This window comes from Lissotriton vulgaris, chromosome 11 (genome assembly GCF_964263255.1).
Source record: "Lissotriton vulgaris chromosome 11, aLisVul1.2, whole genome shotgun sequence".
In the NCBI taxonomy this organism is placed as follows: Eukaryota; Metazoa; Chordata; class Amphibia; order Caudata; family Salamandridae; genus Lissotriton; species Lissotriton vulgaris.
The window spans coordinates 222,352,836-222,370,694 of NC_141699.1; the positions used below are offsets into that span (position 1 = coordinate 222,352,836).

At 45.5% G+C, this 17,859-nt stretch overlaps 1 protein-coding gene across 2 annotated transcripts in view; it reads left to right on the forward strand.

Annotated features, from left to right (window-relative positions):
- Positions 1 to 17,859, forward strand: part of GRK3 (G protein-coupled receptor kinase 3) — a 1,062,914-nt gene that overhangs the window by 831,141 nt on the left and 213,914 nt on the right. For both annotated transcript variants that reach the window (XM_086943135.1, XM_086943134.1), the window contains exon 11: positions 9,214 to 9,344. In XM_086943135.1, the coding sequence (XP_086799261.1) occupies positions 9,214 to 9,344 (131 nt within the window). The remainder of the gene's footprint in view (positions 1 to 9,213; positions 9,345 to 17,859) is intronic.

The following is a 17,859-nucleotide window of genomic DNA, read 5'->3' on the forward strand; positions in this document are numbered from 1 at the left end:
TTGAGAGCTGCAGATTATCCACAGGTGGGTGCCAGGCATATTTTCTTGGAGTCTTTAGTATAGTTTTTTGGGCAAAGATTTGTCCATTGCATGTAGAAAGCTTGATAGGGCAGTTAAAGGATTGTACATTCCACACATAGGTCTTCTGGGAGCCAATCCAATGTATGTGTGAATGGAAAAATGTGTTCTCCCTGAAGAGTCCCACATTCTGCAGTCTTTGAATCCAACCGATATAGCAATAGCATGAAGCCCAATTTTGCCATATACATAGATAACACTTTGACAGGGAAAATAGTGCACTTTCCCTCTGTGAGTGAGCCACATAATGAATCAGTCTTCTGAGGGACCAAAAGTGAAAAGAGGCTGGTTTCAGGACTGCAGTTGTCTGTAGTTTTTTTAGCCACCACTTACTGTGACCAAACAGCAAAACCTCAATTTTGGAAGGATTAAGATGAGTCTTTTTAACTGAGGTTCCATTACAACATGAAGAGATGGAGGAGAGACTCATCATCAACTGTATGTCATAAAGTAGAGTCAAAGCAGAAGAGCCAAAAAAAGAGTGACATGCGTCTTAAGGTTTATTATCGTTATTGATGGAAAAGAAGGACATCATGAGCTCTGCAGACTGCACGTGAGTGACAGTACCTCTCCACAATCAACAATGGCAATACATTGTATAAGAGACTTGATTATTTTTGGGATGGAAAAGTCTTCTGCATGGTTATGGCCGTGCACCCATACCCTGAGTGTCCGACTGTACTGATGTCTGGATCCTTAGTGCTGATTTTTGTTCTCATAGCCAAATGTGGATCATATGTGTGTATCATGTCATAGGCCTGTCTTTCAGATTCCATTCATGTTGGACCGGGAGGGGCACCCAATGTGCTACCCTCATAGTGGCAGAAGCTACTGCCTTCACCAGAATTTAAGCAGCATGAGCACAGATGTGGCAGCATATTGTGCAGTAGTGGTCAGTATTAGTGAACAGGCCCTTTTAAACCTGTGTCACTGGAATTAGGCCTATAGGCTCATTCACTCTGTAAGGTTCCGCTGCTGTGTGATGCACTCTACCATGGTCTACCTCAGCTTGGAGTAAAGTGCTGTGCAGCGCAGAAGTCATGTATCTATGCTGGGTCTATATATGCATGGGGAGGGTGCCAAAAAGGACAATGCAGTACAGGGTAGTGCATGCACGGAAAACGGCGACCAGGAATTACAGGAGGAGGGATGCCACGTGTCTGAAGAAACGCCAAGATTTCAAGTGATACCTGAGGTATACTTACGGAAGGTGGATCCCCTCCCGGTACCGACTTAACACCCACACGTATTAAGCGTCTATTAATAGAGCACCCGCTTACCCTGGGTGCTCAAAATCGACAGACGACCACACTTTTAGTTTTTATGGATTACTCTGAAAAACTGACATACGCACGAATACCATTAAGAACCATTGATTCCTACCTAAATCGAATCTTTATCTTCCGAACCTACATGCATGTAGGTTGTGCCACAAGCCCTGAAGAGTCGTTGTGATTCACTCTCACACGACGAACACGTGTCGGCTGGTTGTGGACCCAATTAAACAACCCACGTTAAGAATATATCCGGAAAACTTCATCTGTCTACTTTTTGACTACATATGTTTACCATTACTTTACTACCAGTGTTATACCTTGTGTATGTGTGCGAGAGTATTGCTGTCTTTATGTACTGTGAGAGTCCTTGCAGACTCGCCATTTGAACGGTTAAGGGCTTCTCCCGTTCACTCTTACGCACCATACCTTCAACTTACCATTGAAACACTCTCAACGTACACACTAGGTAGAGCGCCCTACTTATCTGAGATTCCCCAAAAAAACAGCAGCTGCATCTTATATTAAATGCAAGTGCTGGTTGTATGCATGCCTCTAAATTCTACAGTACATTGATGATGGAGTACTGTCTAGTTTGTATATTCAGTATACATGCACTGGGTGTATGTGTTGTTGTGGATGATATAATACATGGAGGGGCCCTGGGTTTCATTTTGGGAGACCCAGGCCTGCATGATGAAACAACAAAGAGTGGAGATAGAGAGATCTCCTCAGACAGATTTGTGGATTGCTGCATTCCTTCAAGCTGGGAGGGGTACAAACTGAGAAGGGGAGAACCAGGCCCCCTGTGAATACTTCAGAGGGTGGTCTTTGATTCAGTGAGATCTCAAGAAAAGGGACCTGGTCACATATCACAAAGGAGATGGGGCTGATAAGAGAATAATGAAGAGTAGGGCTGGGAGCCCTGGGCTAATGTATACATCACTGTGGCGGTCATCCAGGTTGAATCTCTAGTCACTCCCATTGCCTGTGTAGGGGTTACTATCCACTTTGGAGACATCCCTCCTGTGACAGACTGCTTTTCAAGAGGAAGAGAGAGCAGCAGAGCCTGAACTTCAAAAGAAGCTGAACCCCAACATACAACTTCAGCTGATACAGTCAGACGGACTATGTGAGATGGGTAAATTTTGCAAGACTTGGACCAAGGCCTGCGAGTCTTCTTGCTGGGTGAGGGAACTTCACCTAGGGAATCCAGGTCTACCTTCCCAGGAGCTTCTATCACCAGCATCTGCCTGTATTGCTAAGACCACTGTGCCCAGGGAGGAAGACGAGAGCGTTGAAGCAAGAAAGGTCCGGGGGGGGGGGAGGGGAGGGCCCTGTCCCAATTTTGCAATTCTAACTACGGTTACACTGTCCCAGAGGCACAACCGTCGGGGTCTTCTAAAATGTCTGGAAACTTGCATTCCCAAATAAAGGGATGTACTTTGATAATGAGAAAACTTCCCTTCAGTCTACTGGATATCCAATTAATGCACCCAGACTACCTCCTAGTAAGGCAGGAGACAGCATGACTAGCAGCAGGCCACCATCAAAAGTAAGCTTTATACCAAAGCCCAGCTCACTACCCACATGATACTCTGGGAGATCTGCCAGCCCTTTTTGGTGACCCATCTGCTCTACCTCTTGACCTCTCATCACATTCGAAGTGGTCATTCAGTAATTTCCCCTGCCCGACCTTCCTGGCGATGATCTCAGATCCCAAAGCTCCTTGTTCCCTGATCCAAGTCACATCCCACATGTGCAGTCCTGGAAAAATCTAATTACTGTCACTGTTGATTAGCAATTGTGGAGCCTACACAAGATGAGGTGTAAAACACTTATCATGAATCATCTTTGGAGAATATTTACATGACATCTTTGTTCATCGATGAGTAGGAACTTGGATAACTATGAAAAGGAGGATTTGTTTAGGTCTTTTGTGTGTTAACTTAGGAAACACAATTTTTAATCTCAAACAGAGTATTGAAATGTTACAGTGAAATAGCTCTTTGAACCTTATTACTGCAGGCTCGTGGCCATCCCAGTATGTGGGATGTCTGACCTTTACACATCCTCAGTTCCCTTTTTAATAGGTGATGCAGCTGATGGTAAAAGTGACTTGCCAATAAAGTTTAATCTGACATGTATATGCTGCAGAATCTGCTTACAGTAGTTTTCGGTTGAAGAGGCAGCTCTAATACCATGCTTTTGGAATCCATGATGAGGTTGGTGTAAGACCACACTGCAACTCACGTGACATTCGACTTTTATGCAACAGGTGCATTTTTTTTAGTTTCCTAAAAGGCAGAATTTGTAGTCATCCAATTATTTAAAATGTCATAGAAGTTTCAGTTTGAAGCTGTTTAGGAATAGGTCAGCAAAATTCAGGAGAAAAAGGCAGAACATGAAATAATATGCACTCACTTACTTGCAAATGCCATATGCAGAGAAAAAGGATGGTGCTTTTGTTGTTTTGGTGTAAATCCTTGCAGGAGTTTTTGCCAAATTGGTGTTTAAAAAGATGTTTGTGTTGGGTTTAGAGAGTTTTCATTTTGGTGAGCTCTTTATCTTTAATTTGCAGATCCTCTGTGGGTTCGCAAATCGATGAATGGTTCCCTTTGTGCGTTGCAGATTCATATCAGTTCTGATTGGCTAACCATAACAGAAACAGCTGCCATTACTCAACTTGGTGCACTGTCCACATCCAAGAGTTCTATACACCCAACTCCATGTGGGCAGCTGTTAGAACTGGGATTTCTGGTTGGCTAAGGCTTACGCCAAAGCCAGGCAGAAACCACCATTCTGGTCAGGGCAAGGGAGTTACACGCCAAGATAACCCCAACTCAACCCCTTGGTAGCTTGGCACGAGCAGACAGGCTTATTTGGAGGCAATGTGTAAAGCATTTGTGCAGTCACACAACAGCAACAACATCCTAGGCACACCACAAAAGGAACTCCACACAAGGTTATATAAAAATAACTTTTGTATTATAAACACACATCAGATAGTAATCACACATTATACATTATACATTGTGCCAACTGGCACGGGCAATATTCACACAGGATTATTTACACCAGGAGAGGGCCACGTGGGCCACTGTCAGAATCAGCACTTAGTAGAACTAGCACTTAGAATAACTGTCACACCAAATAACAATTAAAGATCACAGCCAGTAACCACTGGTAACAGGTAGGTACACACTACACAACACTAATAACCATAGGCCTAGATCACGCATGTACACATAACCTCTCTAGTATAACATACTAGGCAAACCAAACTTCTAAGCATGAGAACACAGCTAGAGGTATCACAGGCATAATGGCATTGCGCATTACGCCTATCTCACATTTAGGCCTAACTATTATAAATACAGTAGGCCATCTCTCACTAGTCTAAACACATTAGACTCTGCCTCCTAAGAATAAATCACATTTAAATCACATTGCGCAAAAATCACATTAGGGCCTTGCACCCTACTCACATACCAGACCCCTGGCCAACTGGCCATCCCCAGAAGGGGTTCAAATGCCCTGTGTCCAGAATGTCAGGGAGCGCTGCCATGCAGTGCCAGTCAGGGGTGCGCCACCGGCGCAAACCTAAACGTTGCAGCTACCCACTAATTGCTGGGCAGCTGGGACAAATCACAAGGGCCTAAATGCTGCAGCTGGCACTAAGTGCTGCACAGCAGTGACAGGCCAAGGTAGGGGCGAAGGAGTGCGACTCACTCCTGAGTTCACCAAGAGCAGGTCCCCTGAACAGAAACAAGACCCTAAACGGTGCAGCAGCCCACTAATTGCTGGGAAGCTGAGACATCAGTAAAACTTCGGCATGGGCTCTCACTAGCCCTGGAACCAAAATTGCGCCAAAGGTTTGGAGCCACCTGGCTCTGAAATAAACATGTGCGTTGGAGCCCTCTGGCTCTAGGAACTACTGTGCCCCCAAAAGGTTGGAGCCCTCTGGGCTCTTTAGACCAATACATGTGCCATCTGGCTGCGCAAAACTGAGCCATCTGGCTCTAACAATAACGTTTCCCAGAGTCCCTCGTGGAGACTCTAAAAATCAACAAGGCCTCATGGGAGCCCGCAGGCTCTGCAAAATATGTCCCCTGGTGGGAAATGGCTGCACATCGGTGGAGCCACGCACGGGTTCTAGGAGAGACACGGGCCCCCGGGACCCCAGGACCCCCCCACGGGGCCCTTGAAACAAAGGGGGGGCATCAGGTGAGCGGCCCGTAACGATGGGTCCGCTCATTCAGTCAAAGAACCACTTGTGCCACTCTGGAGCGGCCCGCTCTCCTGGCGGGACCGCTCCTACTCTGCCTCTCCCCACCCGGACCCCCTGGCTGCACTCACCGGCTTGGGGCAGACGTCCTTCAACGGCAGCGGCACACAGGGTTCTACCTACTCATGGTAGCCCCGCCCGACAGTGCCTTTGTTCACTCGGTCCCCCAGGCTCGGGTGGCTTCTCCTTCTCGGCGATGGCGGGCGGGACTTCCTGTAAGCGAGCGGAAGTCAAGTCAAGTCAAGTCAAGTCATAGCATTTATATAGCGCACTACGTACCCAGAGGGTTTCAAGGCGCTTAGGAAGGGGAGGAGGATTATTTGTCAAATATCCACGTTTTAAGCTGCTTTCTGAACGCTAGGTGATTCTGGGTGAGGCGAAGGTAAGCGGGGAGTGAGTTCCATGTTTTGGCAGCCAGGTATGAGAAGGATCTGCCTCCCATGGTGGTCTTGTTGATGCGAGGTACAGTGGCGAAGGCTTGGCTGGAAGAGCGAAGTTGTCGGGAGGGGGTGTAAAAGGACAGTCGAGAGTTGAGGCAATCTGGTCCGATGTCGTAGAGTGATTTGTGTGCGTGGGTAAGCAGTCGGAAAGTAATCCTCTTATTGACAGGTAGCCAGTGGAGGTCTTTAAGGTGACCAGAGATGTGTTCGTTGCGTGGGATGTCTAATATGAGCCTGGCTGAGGCGTTTTGGATTTGTTGTAGTTTCTTCTGGAGTTTAGCGGTGGTACCTGCGTAGAGGGTGTTTCCGTAGTCCAGTCGGCTCGTGACTAGAGCGTGGGTGACTGTTTTCCTTGTTTCGGAGGGGAAGTCCCACCCCGCTCCAGGCGCCCGGCCGCCTGACTTCCTGTTTTCGCAGCCATTTTTTTAACGCGGCTCGGGCCGCGGCGGTGATTCTCGGCCAGAAAGGAGGGGTGGGCACCCTCCGTACTAAAATAAAGCATAGAAGCGAGGTGGGCACTCGCTATGGCACCCATAAACGGGGTGGCACCAGTGTAAAAAAATAATCCAATACCAATAAAGACGCAGGGTGGCACCTGCGCACTAAAGGCACACAAAGGGCAGGAGCGCTTTCCTCAGAGGGAAAGCGACAGCGCTCTGCCCAGAAATGGAAAATAAAGTGCTCTCAAGGCTCTGGGGGCACAGACAGCACCAGGGCCCTAAGGAAGGACCCCTTAGGCAACTAGGGCCCCAGCAGCAAGGTCCTCCTAGGTAAAGAAGGAATCCTGGGGTAGGGAAAGCGGAGCAGGCAGCTCCTAACAAAGAAAAAGTCCTCCAGTCCCCCCAGGCAAGGCAGAAGGGTCCAAAACAAGTCCATCAGCAATCCAAGGGCTGGGCAGGGCCCAAGGAGGCAAGTCTTCCCCTGGGCCCCAGCAGCAGCATGCCCCTGGTAGATTCAAGTGTCAGAACAGGAACATTTTGTAAGGGGACACAGCCCCTTTTTATACAGTCAAAACCTTTGTCTTTTGTTGCAGGGTGGGGGCAAAACCAGGCGCAGCTGGTTTGGGAGCACTCTTGATGAGCTCAGCTACCCTCCCATTCACTAGTCAGGTTAGGGTCATCAGTCGCACCACAGGGCGCGGAGCCAGAATTGTGTGGGGAAAGCCCAGCCCTATTCAGGTCCCAGGTGCACCACTCCCTCACATCAGCATGCTAATTTCTCCACTCACCACCGGGGCAGACCCATCCAGACTCCTGGAGCCAGGCTCACCAGCCAGCTCCAGCCAATCACACGCCAGACACACAAACATGCTAACTTCTAGAAGTGGCACTTCCACACTAGACACAATCATGCCGCATACATCATTGCGCAGCATTCAATCTCACGAGTTTGCACATACCAAACTCGACCCTGCACTCCCCACACATCAGGAACTACCATGGTCACACATTTTCCCCATGCAATCCTATGAGAGGGCAGGTCACTATCACCACACACACAGAGAGCGCACACACTTTACACTGGACCACAGTGAAAAAGTGCGCAGAGACCTAAAATCACCAACACCAGGTTACAGAAACAGGCTAGGCAAAAGCAAAAAGTTTCGGGGTGAACCTGCCAAAAAGGGCCAGGTCCAACAGCAGCCATCCCCAGCTGCGCTGTGCGCATCAGAAGGTTGACCTCAGGGCCCGGTTTCCAACCAGGCCCAATGTCCAACTATCCATTGGCAGCCAATACCGAACAGTCAGCCAGGTGCAACAGGGGTTGGCAGGAGGGCCTGGCCTAAGCCCAGGTCCTATGCCCAACAGTCCATGTGGGTCTGATTTTCACTGCTCAAGGATGAAGGCCATGTGCAGCATAACAGGCCAGAATGCTTGGGTTCCTGGACCTGATCTCCACGCTATACAGGTGACAAACCACTGCTACGCATGGTCTAGGGACAGTGAACTGCAATGTATAAATATATCAAAATACAACACTTAATCAAACCAATTAATGATACAACTTTGACCATCATCTCTTTCAAAGTGGTATGGGTAATGTAATATGTAATCTCAAACGTAAGTTGATGTCGTTTTGTAAGTGCATCTGTTTTCTCTTGGGTGAGGTCATGAGCCTTGCATATGGTGAGTTATGGTTTCGAGAGCTGGTGTGGGAACAATCTTAACAATAACTTGCAAAATACTGTGGTTTTTTCAGTTTTAATGCTCATTAATTGCCTGAAGCATGTTGCACGCCTTTGGTTTGTGACTTACGTAAACAAGCAGCACCACATTGAAGACTAAGCTGAAAATTACAGCTTCCTTCACACACAGACACACGTAAATCCTAGATCCCTGCTGCCACCAACTGAATCATTTGCGGTAGGGTAGTGCGAGCATCAAAGGCTTAGGGAGGTGGATTTGTAGGCACGTGTGGTGCCGCAAGCACCAGTGCTGGACGTGGACCACACCTACAGTAGGAGGGACTGCACTGGGTGTTGAAAGTGATCGGTGGCCTTATAATAATTTTGGGCACCCGCACTTATTTACTTAAATGTTAATACTAAGCTCAAAACCTTTGTTTTGTCATAAGCTGGTTCATACCAAAGAAGAATGCAACGCGCTCATGCACATTTTTGAACTGGGTCTCTGTTTAAGTCTCCAGGAGTTTTAAAGTCGTAAGGAACTATAAAAGGGACCGAAAATTGAAGTGATCCGAAGGATCCTTGGGGGTTTTGTTAATTCATACGCAACCGGATAATTTTCTTTCTATCTCCTTAAATGCCTGCTCTTACACATCAGATCAAAATATCCAAAGTTGATTGGACTATTCATATCGTTTCGAAACTGCACTTTAGTTTTGTACCTGATAAAAAGGCTTCCAGCCATTCCTCCTTGCTGTGATTAATAGTTCCAATTTTTTAAATAACCCTGTATTATTTTGTGGTAATGTATATTCTCAGTTAAACGTACTGAAGAATAATGTATGTAACTCTTTCCTTACTATCAGAAGGGAGCCCCTTGTAGACGATGGTTAATTGCCAGCTCCTCTAAAGATTTGACACATCTCATGTATACCTTTTGTTGCTGCTTCAGGTACTTTAAGGAGAATGTGTTTGCTTATTTAAATATATCATTGTTTTTATTTTTAGGCGGAGACTTGCACTACCATCTTTCACAGCATGGGGTATTTTCTGAAAAGGAGATGAGGTTCTATGCTGCGGAAATCATTTTAGGATTAGAACATATGCATCATAGGTTTGTTGTGTACAGAGATTTGAAGGTAAGAAGCTGGCTTGGCCCAATTTGTATTTGTGCTCGACTGGTCACAGAAGTGTTTATAATTTTAATTACTGGTCTTCAAACTGTTTTGTACCACAATAGAGTTTTGCCGTGATTAAGCACCGTTTATCAGCACCTTTTAGGGTGAATTGCTAGTATTTCTTTGTCTTTGAATGCATGCTTGCTTTGCAGGGTGCCAAATTATTAATATTTACGTAACCATTGCATTTCCACTTTACCAGACAATAGGGGACACACATTTTCAATTGCTTTATTGATGTCTAAAAATCAAATTTGCAGCCGCCTTATAGGTGACCTGATTATCAGCTGGTGGTATTCATTTGTCAGAATCATCTTGCTCATCCCAGTCCGTACTAAATGAGGATATCTGTCACCTGGCAAGACAAGCAAGACTTCCATCCATCTAACAAAACACTTCTCCCTTTAGGCACTTTGTTTTAGGGCTGCCTAAAGAAGCCAAGACCAAATCATGTTGCCTGTTCAATAAATAAACCCTGGATGAAACATAGGCTAACTTTATCCGATGGCTTATAGGTGAGGCCAGTTATTAAAGAATCCCATTCTCCTGATACAAAATAATCCAAAAATAAACCTGATTTCTGGAAGTCTCACCGGCTACCAAGTAGATTTAGAGACCAAGCTATGTATTGTTGGAGCAAAGCCTCCACTTCTGTCCTCAAATAAGGCTCGAAAAATAGGAAGACTTTGTCCTGCTGCGGGTGGAAATTTTATTACGAAAACCTTAGACCTGGATGGGGTATTGCATGCTAAGAAAAAATATATACATTTTCCCATATAAAAAATTCAGCTAAAGGTGCACTTTTCACGCTCCGTCAACTAAAAAAAAATGAAGCCATTCATCCCTGCTGATGATTTCAAATCTGTAGTCCAAGCTCTTGTCCTCTCAAAAATTGACTATGGCAATGCTATCCTCCCCGAAACCTCCAAGGTCCACCTTGCCCCCCTCAAAACTATTCTCAACTTTGCGGCCAGGCTTATAATTGACACTAGGCGCTTTGACCACATCTCCCCTGCCCTCAAAGCCCTTAAATGGCTTCCTCTTCAAGGCAGATCTGCCTACAAAATTGCCTGCATTACACACAAAGCCCTTCACCTAACATCCCCAAGCTACCTCACAAGTACACTCAAAATTGCTAGTTGCTCCTGTCTGTTGAGAAGCACCAACACTCTCCTCCTCATACCCCCTCAGCTAAAAAAGAAAGCCTCGCAATCTCGTTCCTTTTCTGGTAATGCTCCCAACATCTGGAATGCCCTCACTTTAGATTTACGCTGTAACTCTTCGTACTTCAGCTTAAAAAAATACCTCATACTTTACCTGATTAACATATACTGGGGCCCTAAAATCTTCTCTCCTCTCACCTGCTTTTAAACTCCTCCGTATCCTCCTGCTCCTTTTCCTCCCCTCCACCTGCCCCCCTTTTTTTTTACTTTTCTTGACCTCCTTCTTCCCTACCCTTTCTTCCCCCTCCCCCATTCCTCCAGCCCTCCTCACACTCCAAACCTACTCCCTTCATACCTGGACCATTTAGCTGTTTGCCTGTTGCTGCTTAAATTGTGTTACTCCTGATACCTTTGTCTGTAATCGAATACCTCTGTCACTTATTTACCAATGCAATCCATATTTTTATTGTTTTCTATATATTTTTTGCCTGAATGCTGCATTTTCTATAATTGTTTTTTTTTAGTTTTTTTGTCATTATAGTGTGTGAATTGCATATAATACTTTATAACTGTACTATTATCAAACTTATGTTAAACTCTCTGATACCCACTGGTGTAGCCAGCGCTATATAAAAGCTTTTTAAATTAAAATTAAATTTAAAACAAAAGAAAAGGTTCATAAACAAGTTTTTTTTAAGTGCTTTGGCCTCCATTTCTTCCTGAACAATAGTCAACAGCCCACCTGTTTAGTTGCTAGTCATTAAATGTAATTTCTGGTAAAGGCTTCTACAGCGGATCCTGGAAACTTTGTAACGCCCAAGGAATATCCCACGAAGGGATTAAGGAGTGAGCTGTAAAAGCCCTTGCTCCCTGCGTTTCACCACCTTAAAGTAGAGGCATAAAGCATAGATTTATTTCTTTTTTTTTTATTTTGAAGCTTGTAAAGCGCACGGCTACCCCCGACGGGGATGTCCCGGCGCTGCAGACTGCAGGCTAGAAATGTAAGGGAGGCACTTAGAGGCTAGAGTACAACCAGGTTTTCAATTTACTCCGGAACACTGATTCAGAGGAAATAAACCTAAGATCCAATGGGAGGCTGTTCCAAAGCTTAGCGGTCATTACGCCAAACGCTCTGCTACCCATTCTGGATCGGCGAAAGCGTGGGGCAACCAGGAGGCGCAAATTGTTCGACCTCAGAGATCTGATGGACTGGGACAGTTTGAGCCTATTTCTCAGATATCCCAGGCCCAACCAGTTGAGGGCCCTAAAGGCAAAAATCAGAGCCTTAAACTGGATGCGACGGGCAATAGGAAGCCAATGTAGCTTCCTTAGATAGAATGCGACCGAGTGGCGATAAGGAATATTGCCAATTGGTCTGGCGCCGCATTTTGTACAATCTGCAGGCGTTCAATTTGGTACAAGGGGGCGCCTACATAAAGACTGTTGGCGTAATCTAAGTGTGAGGTGATCAGGGCATGTATGATGGTTCTGCGAGAGTCCAGCGGGAGGTAAGGAAAAATCTTCCTATTCATACGCAGTTTGCCGAAACAAGCTGACCTTATTAATTTACGATTTGCAGGATAGTGCATTGTCAAATTGAAAGCCCAAATTTCGGACTGTTTGGACTGGGACAGGGGGAGGATTAAGCTCAGTCAGCCACCACTGAATGGCAGGCAGAGGGGTTTTCTGATTAAAAAATAAGACCTCCGTCTTATCAGTGTTAAGTTTAAGATGATTAGAGGTCATCCAGGAGCAGATATTGCTGAGACAATGGCGAGAATTAGTGAAATTAATGTCAGAGTGATCTCTAAATGAACACACAAGCTGAGTATCATCAGCATAGGAGATCACTCTGACCCCCCAAGATTCCACCACTTTCGCCAGTGGTGCAAGATAAACGTTAAAAAACAGAGGGCTCAAAGCGGAGCCCTGTGGCACACTGCAAAGTAGAGGTTTATCTTCTGATTCAAAAGGTCGGAGAAAGACCTTCTGAGTCCGTCCTTTAAGAAAGGATCTGATGCAGGTCAATACAGAGCCTCCAATTCCAATCTGGCCCAGTCGATCCAACAATATCTCATGAGATACTGTGTCGAAAGCGGCGGATAGGTCGAGGAGGACCAACATGGCCTCCTCGCCCCTATCTACTCACTCACGGATCGTCTCCGACACCTCTAGAAGAGCGGTCTTGGTGCTAAAACCAGATCTAAATCCAGACTGAGAATCATGCAGTAGATGGTTAGCTTCTAAATATTCTGCCAATTGTTTCTGGACAGCCTTTTCCAGGATTTTAGCCGGTTTAAGAAGGAGAGAAATCGGACGATAATTACTAAATTGCGATGGGTCAGCGTCTGCTTTCTTCATAATTGGGACTAGCATGGCCTGTTTCCATGCAGTCGGGAATTGGCCAATGCGTAACGAGGTGTTCCAAATAGTAAGGAGTGGGCTAATCAAAAAAGGAGCAAGATTGCCCATCACCTTAGCAGGGACTGGATCTAGAGGAGACCCAGATTTGCACTGGGCAAACAAACCCGAAGCAGTCTCAGTAGTAAGCTCTTTGAAGGAAGTCAATGACACTTTCTGTGAGTCAAGGTCATTAGGAGTGGGGGAGGCCCTAGCAGGAGTAAATGAGGATGATATTTTAATGATTTTGTCCTGAAAATAGTCAGAGAGGCCATTACATAAGACCTGGCTGGGTGTACTCTGAGACACCATGGCTGGGGGATTGACAAAATCCTTTACGATATTAAAGAGGGTTTTAGTTGAGTTATCTGCATTCTTAATTTGTTGGGCAAAGAAACCCCTCATAGTGGACCGTTTTAATTTTTGAATTTTTTTTGAGCTGTCTTATAAATAGTTTTTGACTCAGAATCATATGTTAGCCGCCATTTGCGTTCCAACTTTTTACAACGGCTCTTTTCCTCGCGTAAAGCAGGGGAGAACCAAGGTGCAGATGGCCGGGATCTGGCGGAGGCAATAGGTTGCAATGGGGCAATAGCATCAATGGCAAGTAGAAGGGAGGAATTCAATTTAGCCACTTCTTTATTAAGGTCATTCGATGAAGATTCTAACTGATAGGAAAAGATGGCATCCAAGACGGCACATGTTACTTTATGCCATTTTCTCCCACGCTCCCTGCAGAGTGCTGAAGGGCTGGGTACTAGAGGTAGAGTTAGATCAAAAGGAGGTAATGATCTGACCATGTGAGGGGAAGTGAGGGATGAATTGTGATCCCAGGATGATTTGTAAATATCAAATCAAGGGTATGGCCCGCTATGTGGTTAGGGCCCTGAACTAGTTGAGTCAAGTTCAAGCCCTGCATGGTCTCTAACAAATGGGTAGCTTGTGTGCATAACGAGTTTTCAACATGGAGATTAAAATCACCTAGCACTATAAAGTGCGTATGTCTGAGGGAGAGATCTGCTATCATGTGTAACAATGCCGCTAATGAAGAGGCTAGTGCGTTGGGGGGATTATATACCAAAATACCAGCCAGAATAACTGAAGCCGAATCTAAGATGGTGAAGTACATGGCTTCAGTGAGCCAATTTTCGTGATTTTCCTAATGGTCATGTTGTAATGTGATCTTAGGATGACGGCTAGTCCTCCACCTGTTTTTGCGCTCTCTCGATTTAGTCCCACTAATCGATAGCCTGAGGGTGTTGCTAGGTGAATGTCAGGTTTAGATGTTTCTTTTATCCAAGTCTCTGTAAGAAACAGGATATCCCATGCATGGGTGGAAAGTGACATCCAAATCTCACTAGCGTGGCGAGGAAGAGAGCGGCAATTAAACAAACCCGCCTTCAGCATCACAGGGTGACTAGGACGTTTGGCCTGATTCGAATGGTGCTAGGCCTGTTTCATCCACGGGGTTAGGGTATGGTCACAGTGTGGGCATTTAAAAGAATGTCCTTCAAGGCTACATGGGCAGCAACGGATATCTGGCGAACACGTACCTAGTCTCATCTCTAAGAGCTGAGTTCTGGACCAGCTGATCTGTCTAGTGTTGGAGCAACCGACATGGGGGGTGGCGCTGGTCGCGGGCCAGGCGCGGACGGGCAGAGACGGGCTTGCCTTTGGCCCGCTGCGCCCGCCCGCTGCGCGGATGGGAAGTCATTCTGTTTTTATACATAAAGGAGGAGGGCGAGAGGCGTCCAAAAGCTGGACCGCAACCCTGCCTCCCACTAAGATGGCGGCTAGCCCTCTGACTCCCGGCGTCAGCGCCTCAATCGGCTGCGCCGGTAAAGAATCGAGTGCAGGAAGCCTTGGTGCAACGCTAGTCTCGCACACAAGGGTCGGAACAGTTGGTAATTAAAAATGCACTATTTAAAATATTTACAATCTTAAAATCAATATTACCAGCAAAATACACTTGATAGATGAGGGATAGCTGAGAGAACCCCCGGCTTCCGCCTCAGGGGAGAGTAAGCATTAGTCTGAGTGCGAGCAGGAAATTACTCCTTAAGTATCCAGGGAGGGCGGGAGGCGTCCAACAGCTGGACCCCTACTCTGCCTCCCACTAAGATGGCGGCTAGCCCTCTGACTCCCGGCGTCAGCGCCTCAATCGGCTCTGCCGGTAAAGAATTGAGTGCAGGGAGCCTTGGTGCGCTCATCCCCGACTATCACCTCCCAGGACTGGGACTGTAATATTTTTGTAACACACCATCAGGAAGATGGCAACCAGAGCAAGACCTAGACTATCAACGCCGCCCTGTGTTTAGCCTACCTTACTCTTGCTTTTTATTTCTAAATTACTTTGAAAATTTGTGAAGACACATGAATATGCACATGTCCTAGAGATCCATTTCATGACCCCAGTATTGTAGAATGTTTTCCCTTGCATGCATTTCTGCAGATTCCTATGTGCACTCAGGTGCATTCAAAACGGGTTGCGGAACAAAAACAATACTCAGACATTTATTACAAGTGGCCCTCAAAAATCCACGCTATTTCCAGTGATTTTTACAGTTATATATTATCACTATAATTTTGGAGGGTAGAAAAGCAGGGTTTATGAATGTTTGGAGAGTATCATGTACACATCAGGTTTACAGTGCTGATGCCCGAAAGTTCTCTCAATTTTTCCACCCAGAGGCATTGCTTTCTTGAAGCAGATGAAATCTCTTGCCAGCAGTGTTTCGACTTGCCAGCAGTGTTTCAATTAAACTCATAATTCACATAATTCTCATGTGCCCAGTAAATCCTGTTAATGGGAACATTGGAATTAGTGGGTCATTCATAATGAGGTCCTGCGGGTTCAGGTCTGAAAAGAAAGGCAGGTTGGGGTTGAGGTTCTGATATAGACTTTGAGTATCCTGTCCACCGTACAACAAGTGCATTAAATCCTATGGCATTTGTAATATGGCAGCCAGGATATTTGTCAGGTTTGTGATAGCTTATCCCATCTGCTAAATTCTAAATCAGTTCCTAATGCAGTTCACAACTTCTAAAAGTATTTACATTCTGAAAGGGCATTTACTTTGAAGGTATTTTTTAATCTAACAAGACATGGGCAATTTTAGCCTAATCCAGATAATTTTTCTCAGACACCTAACCTTTTCATCTCTGAGGAGGATTCGTACTGCTTGTCGGATCAAGTTCTCATCACTTTTCTAACAGAAGTTAAACTGTTGATTAAACTTGACCAAAAAACAGGCAATCGGCTGTCTTCATGGATGATGGCTAACTACCTTGAAGACGTTCTAAATCAAAGGCATAATTGAGATTTCTTGGTCTGCACCACCTAGTCCTCCTAAAGCCTCACAAGTTCAAATCTGCTAAAACTAGGGACATTCTTTTAGCAATTGTAGAAGCTGAATTTGAGCACTAGAAAGACACTTGAAGTAAACTTATCTCCTCCACACCTGGGCTCAAATTACCTATTGGGGTCACTGTCAGACACCTGATTAGGTGTATGCAGACTTGGACATTTTACTGAATTGCACAAACAAATGCACTATCCTCAGTGCACGTGTTATTTCTGAGAGTTTGTGCTGGCTCTGAGGGCAACACATCAGTGAAAGACAGTGGTTTGGTTAGAAACTGTGGCTCCATTTTTCACTAGACATGAAATGGTCTCCACATGAAGAGTGATTTGCTTGGTGGGAGGTCTGTCTGACCCCTATCAGCCAATGCCTTGGAGTTCCCTTAAGAGAGCTCTGGCTGTGTACCACCTCGATGTGGAGCACTGTTAGTTCACCTTCTACCAAGTTCTTTGTCTCTGTGCACACATACTAGTAGAAAAGCATATTGTGGACCTTGTTATTGAGAGTTATTGTGTAAGACATAAGTACTGTGATGAGTCGGGGGTTAATTATTTTTTCTTTTAAATGTTACTATCTCGCAAGACCCATGTGGAATGGTGGAAAATAGGATGCAGTAGATCAGGGGTCTCCAAACCGGTCCTGGAGGGCCGGATCCATGCCAGATTTTTTGGATATCCCCATTGAGATACATGTAGTTATTTTAAAAATCTGGCATGGATCCGGCCCTCCAGGACCAGTTTGGAGACCCCTGCAGTAGATGATCTTTGAATACACTGTAGTATGCACATTTGTTATTATAGAAAGAAGTCTTATTGGAGGTGGACTTTATCAGAGCCTAATATTTACGCCGATCGGCTTGGGAAGGCTTATGATTAGAGTTGATTCTCTTCCCACACCCTACTATGCACACCTGTCATCCAAGAAAGAGTTCTCAGCGGAGAGGCCAGTCTCACTGCACGCACCCTATTATGAAGATCTGTCATCTGAGAGAGAGGTCTGAAAGGAGAGGCTACTCCTTATCCACACCTTACTATGCACCCCCATCATCTGAGGGAAGGGTCTGAATGGAGAGGCCGGCCCCTCCTTACACCCTAATATGCACACTGTCATCTGAGAAAGGGTCTGAAAGGAAAGGCCGGTCTCACCCACTCACTACTACGCACACTAATCATATCAAAGAGAGGTCTTAAAGGGGAGGTAAGTCACTCCCCGTACACCCTAGTATGCACACCTGTTATCTGAGAGAGAGATCTCAGAGGAGTGGACAGTCCATCCATACACCCTACTAAGCATGCTTTTCATGTGGGAGAGAGGTCTCAGGAGAGGCCAGTCCATCCACACACCCTACTATGCAAACCCTTCATAGAGAAAACTTATATTAGACACTATTGCAAAAAGGATCACTCACTTTCTGAATTATAATTATGACTTCAATGTATAAGCAGGTACAAAGGCTATGAAAAGTATGGTATTAAAAATTATTGAACTTGCTGAGAGGATTTCTCAATATGACAGTTACAAGATCAAAGGAGAAAGACAAGCTCAAAACAA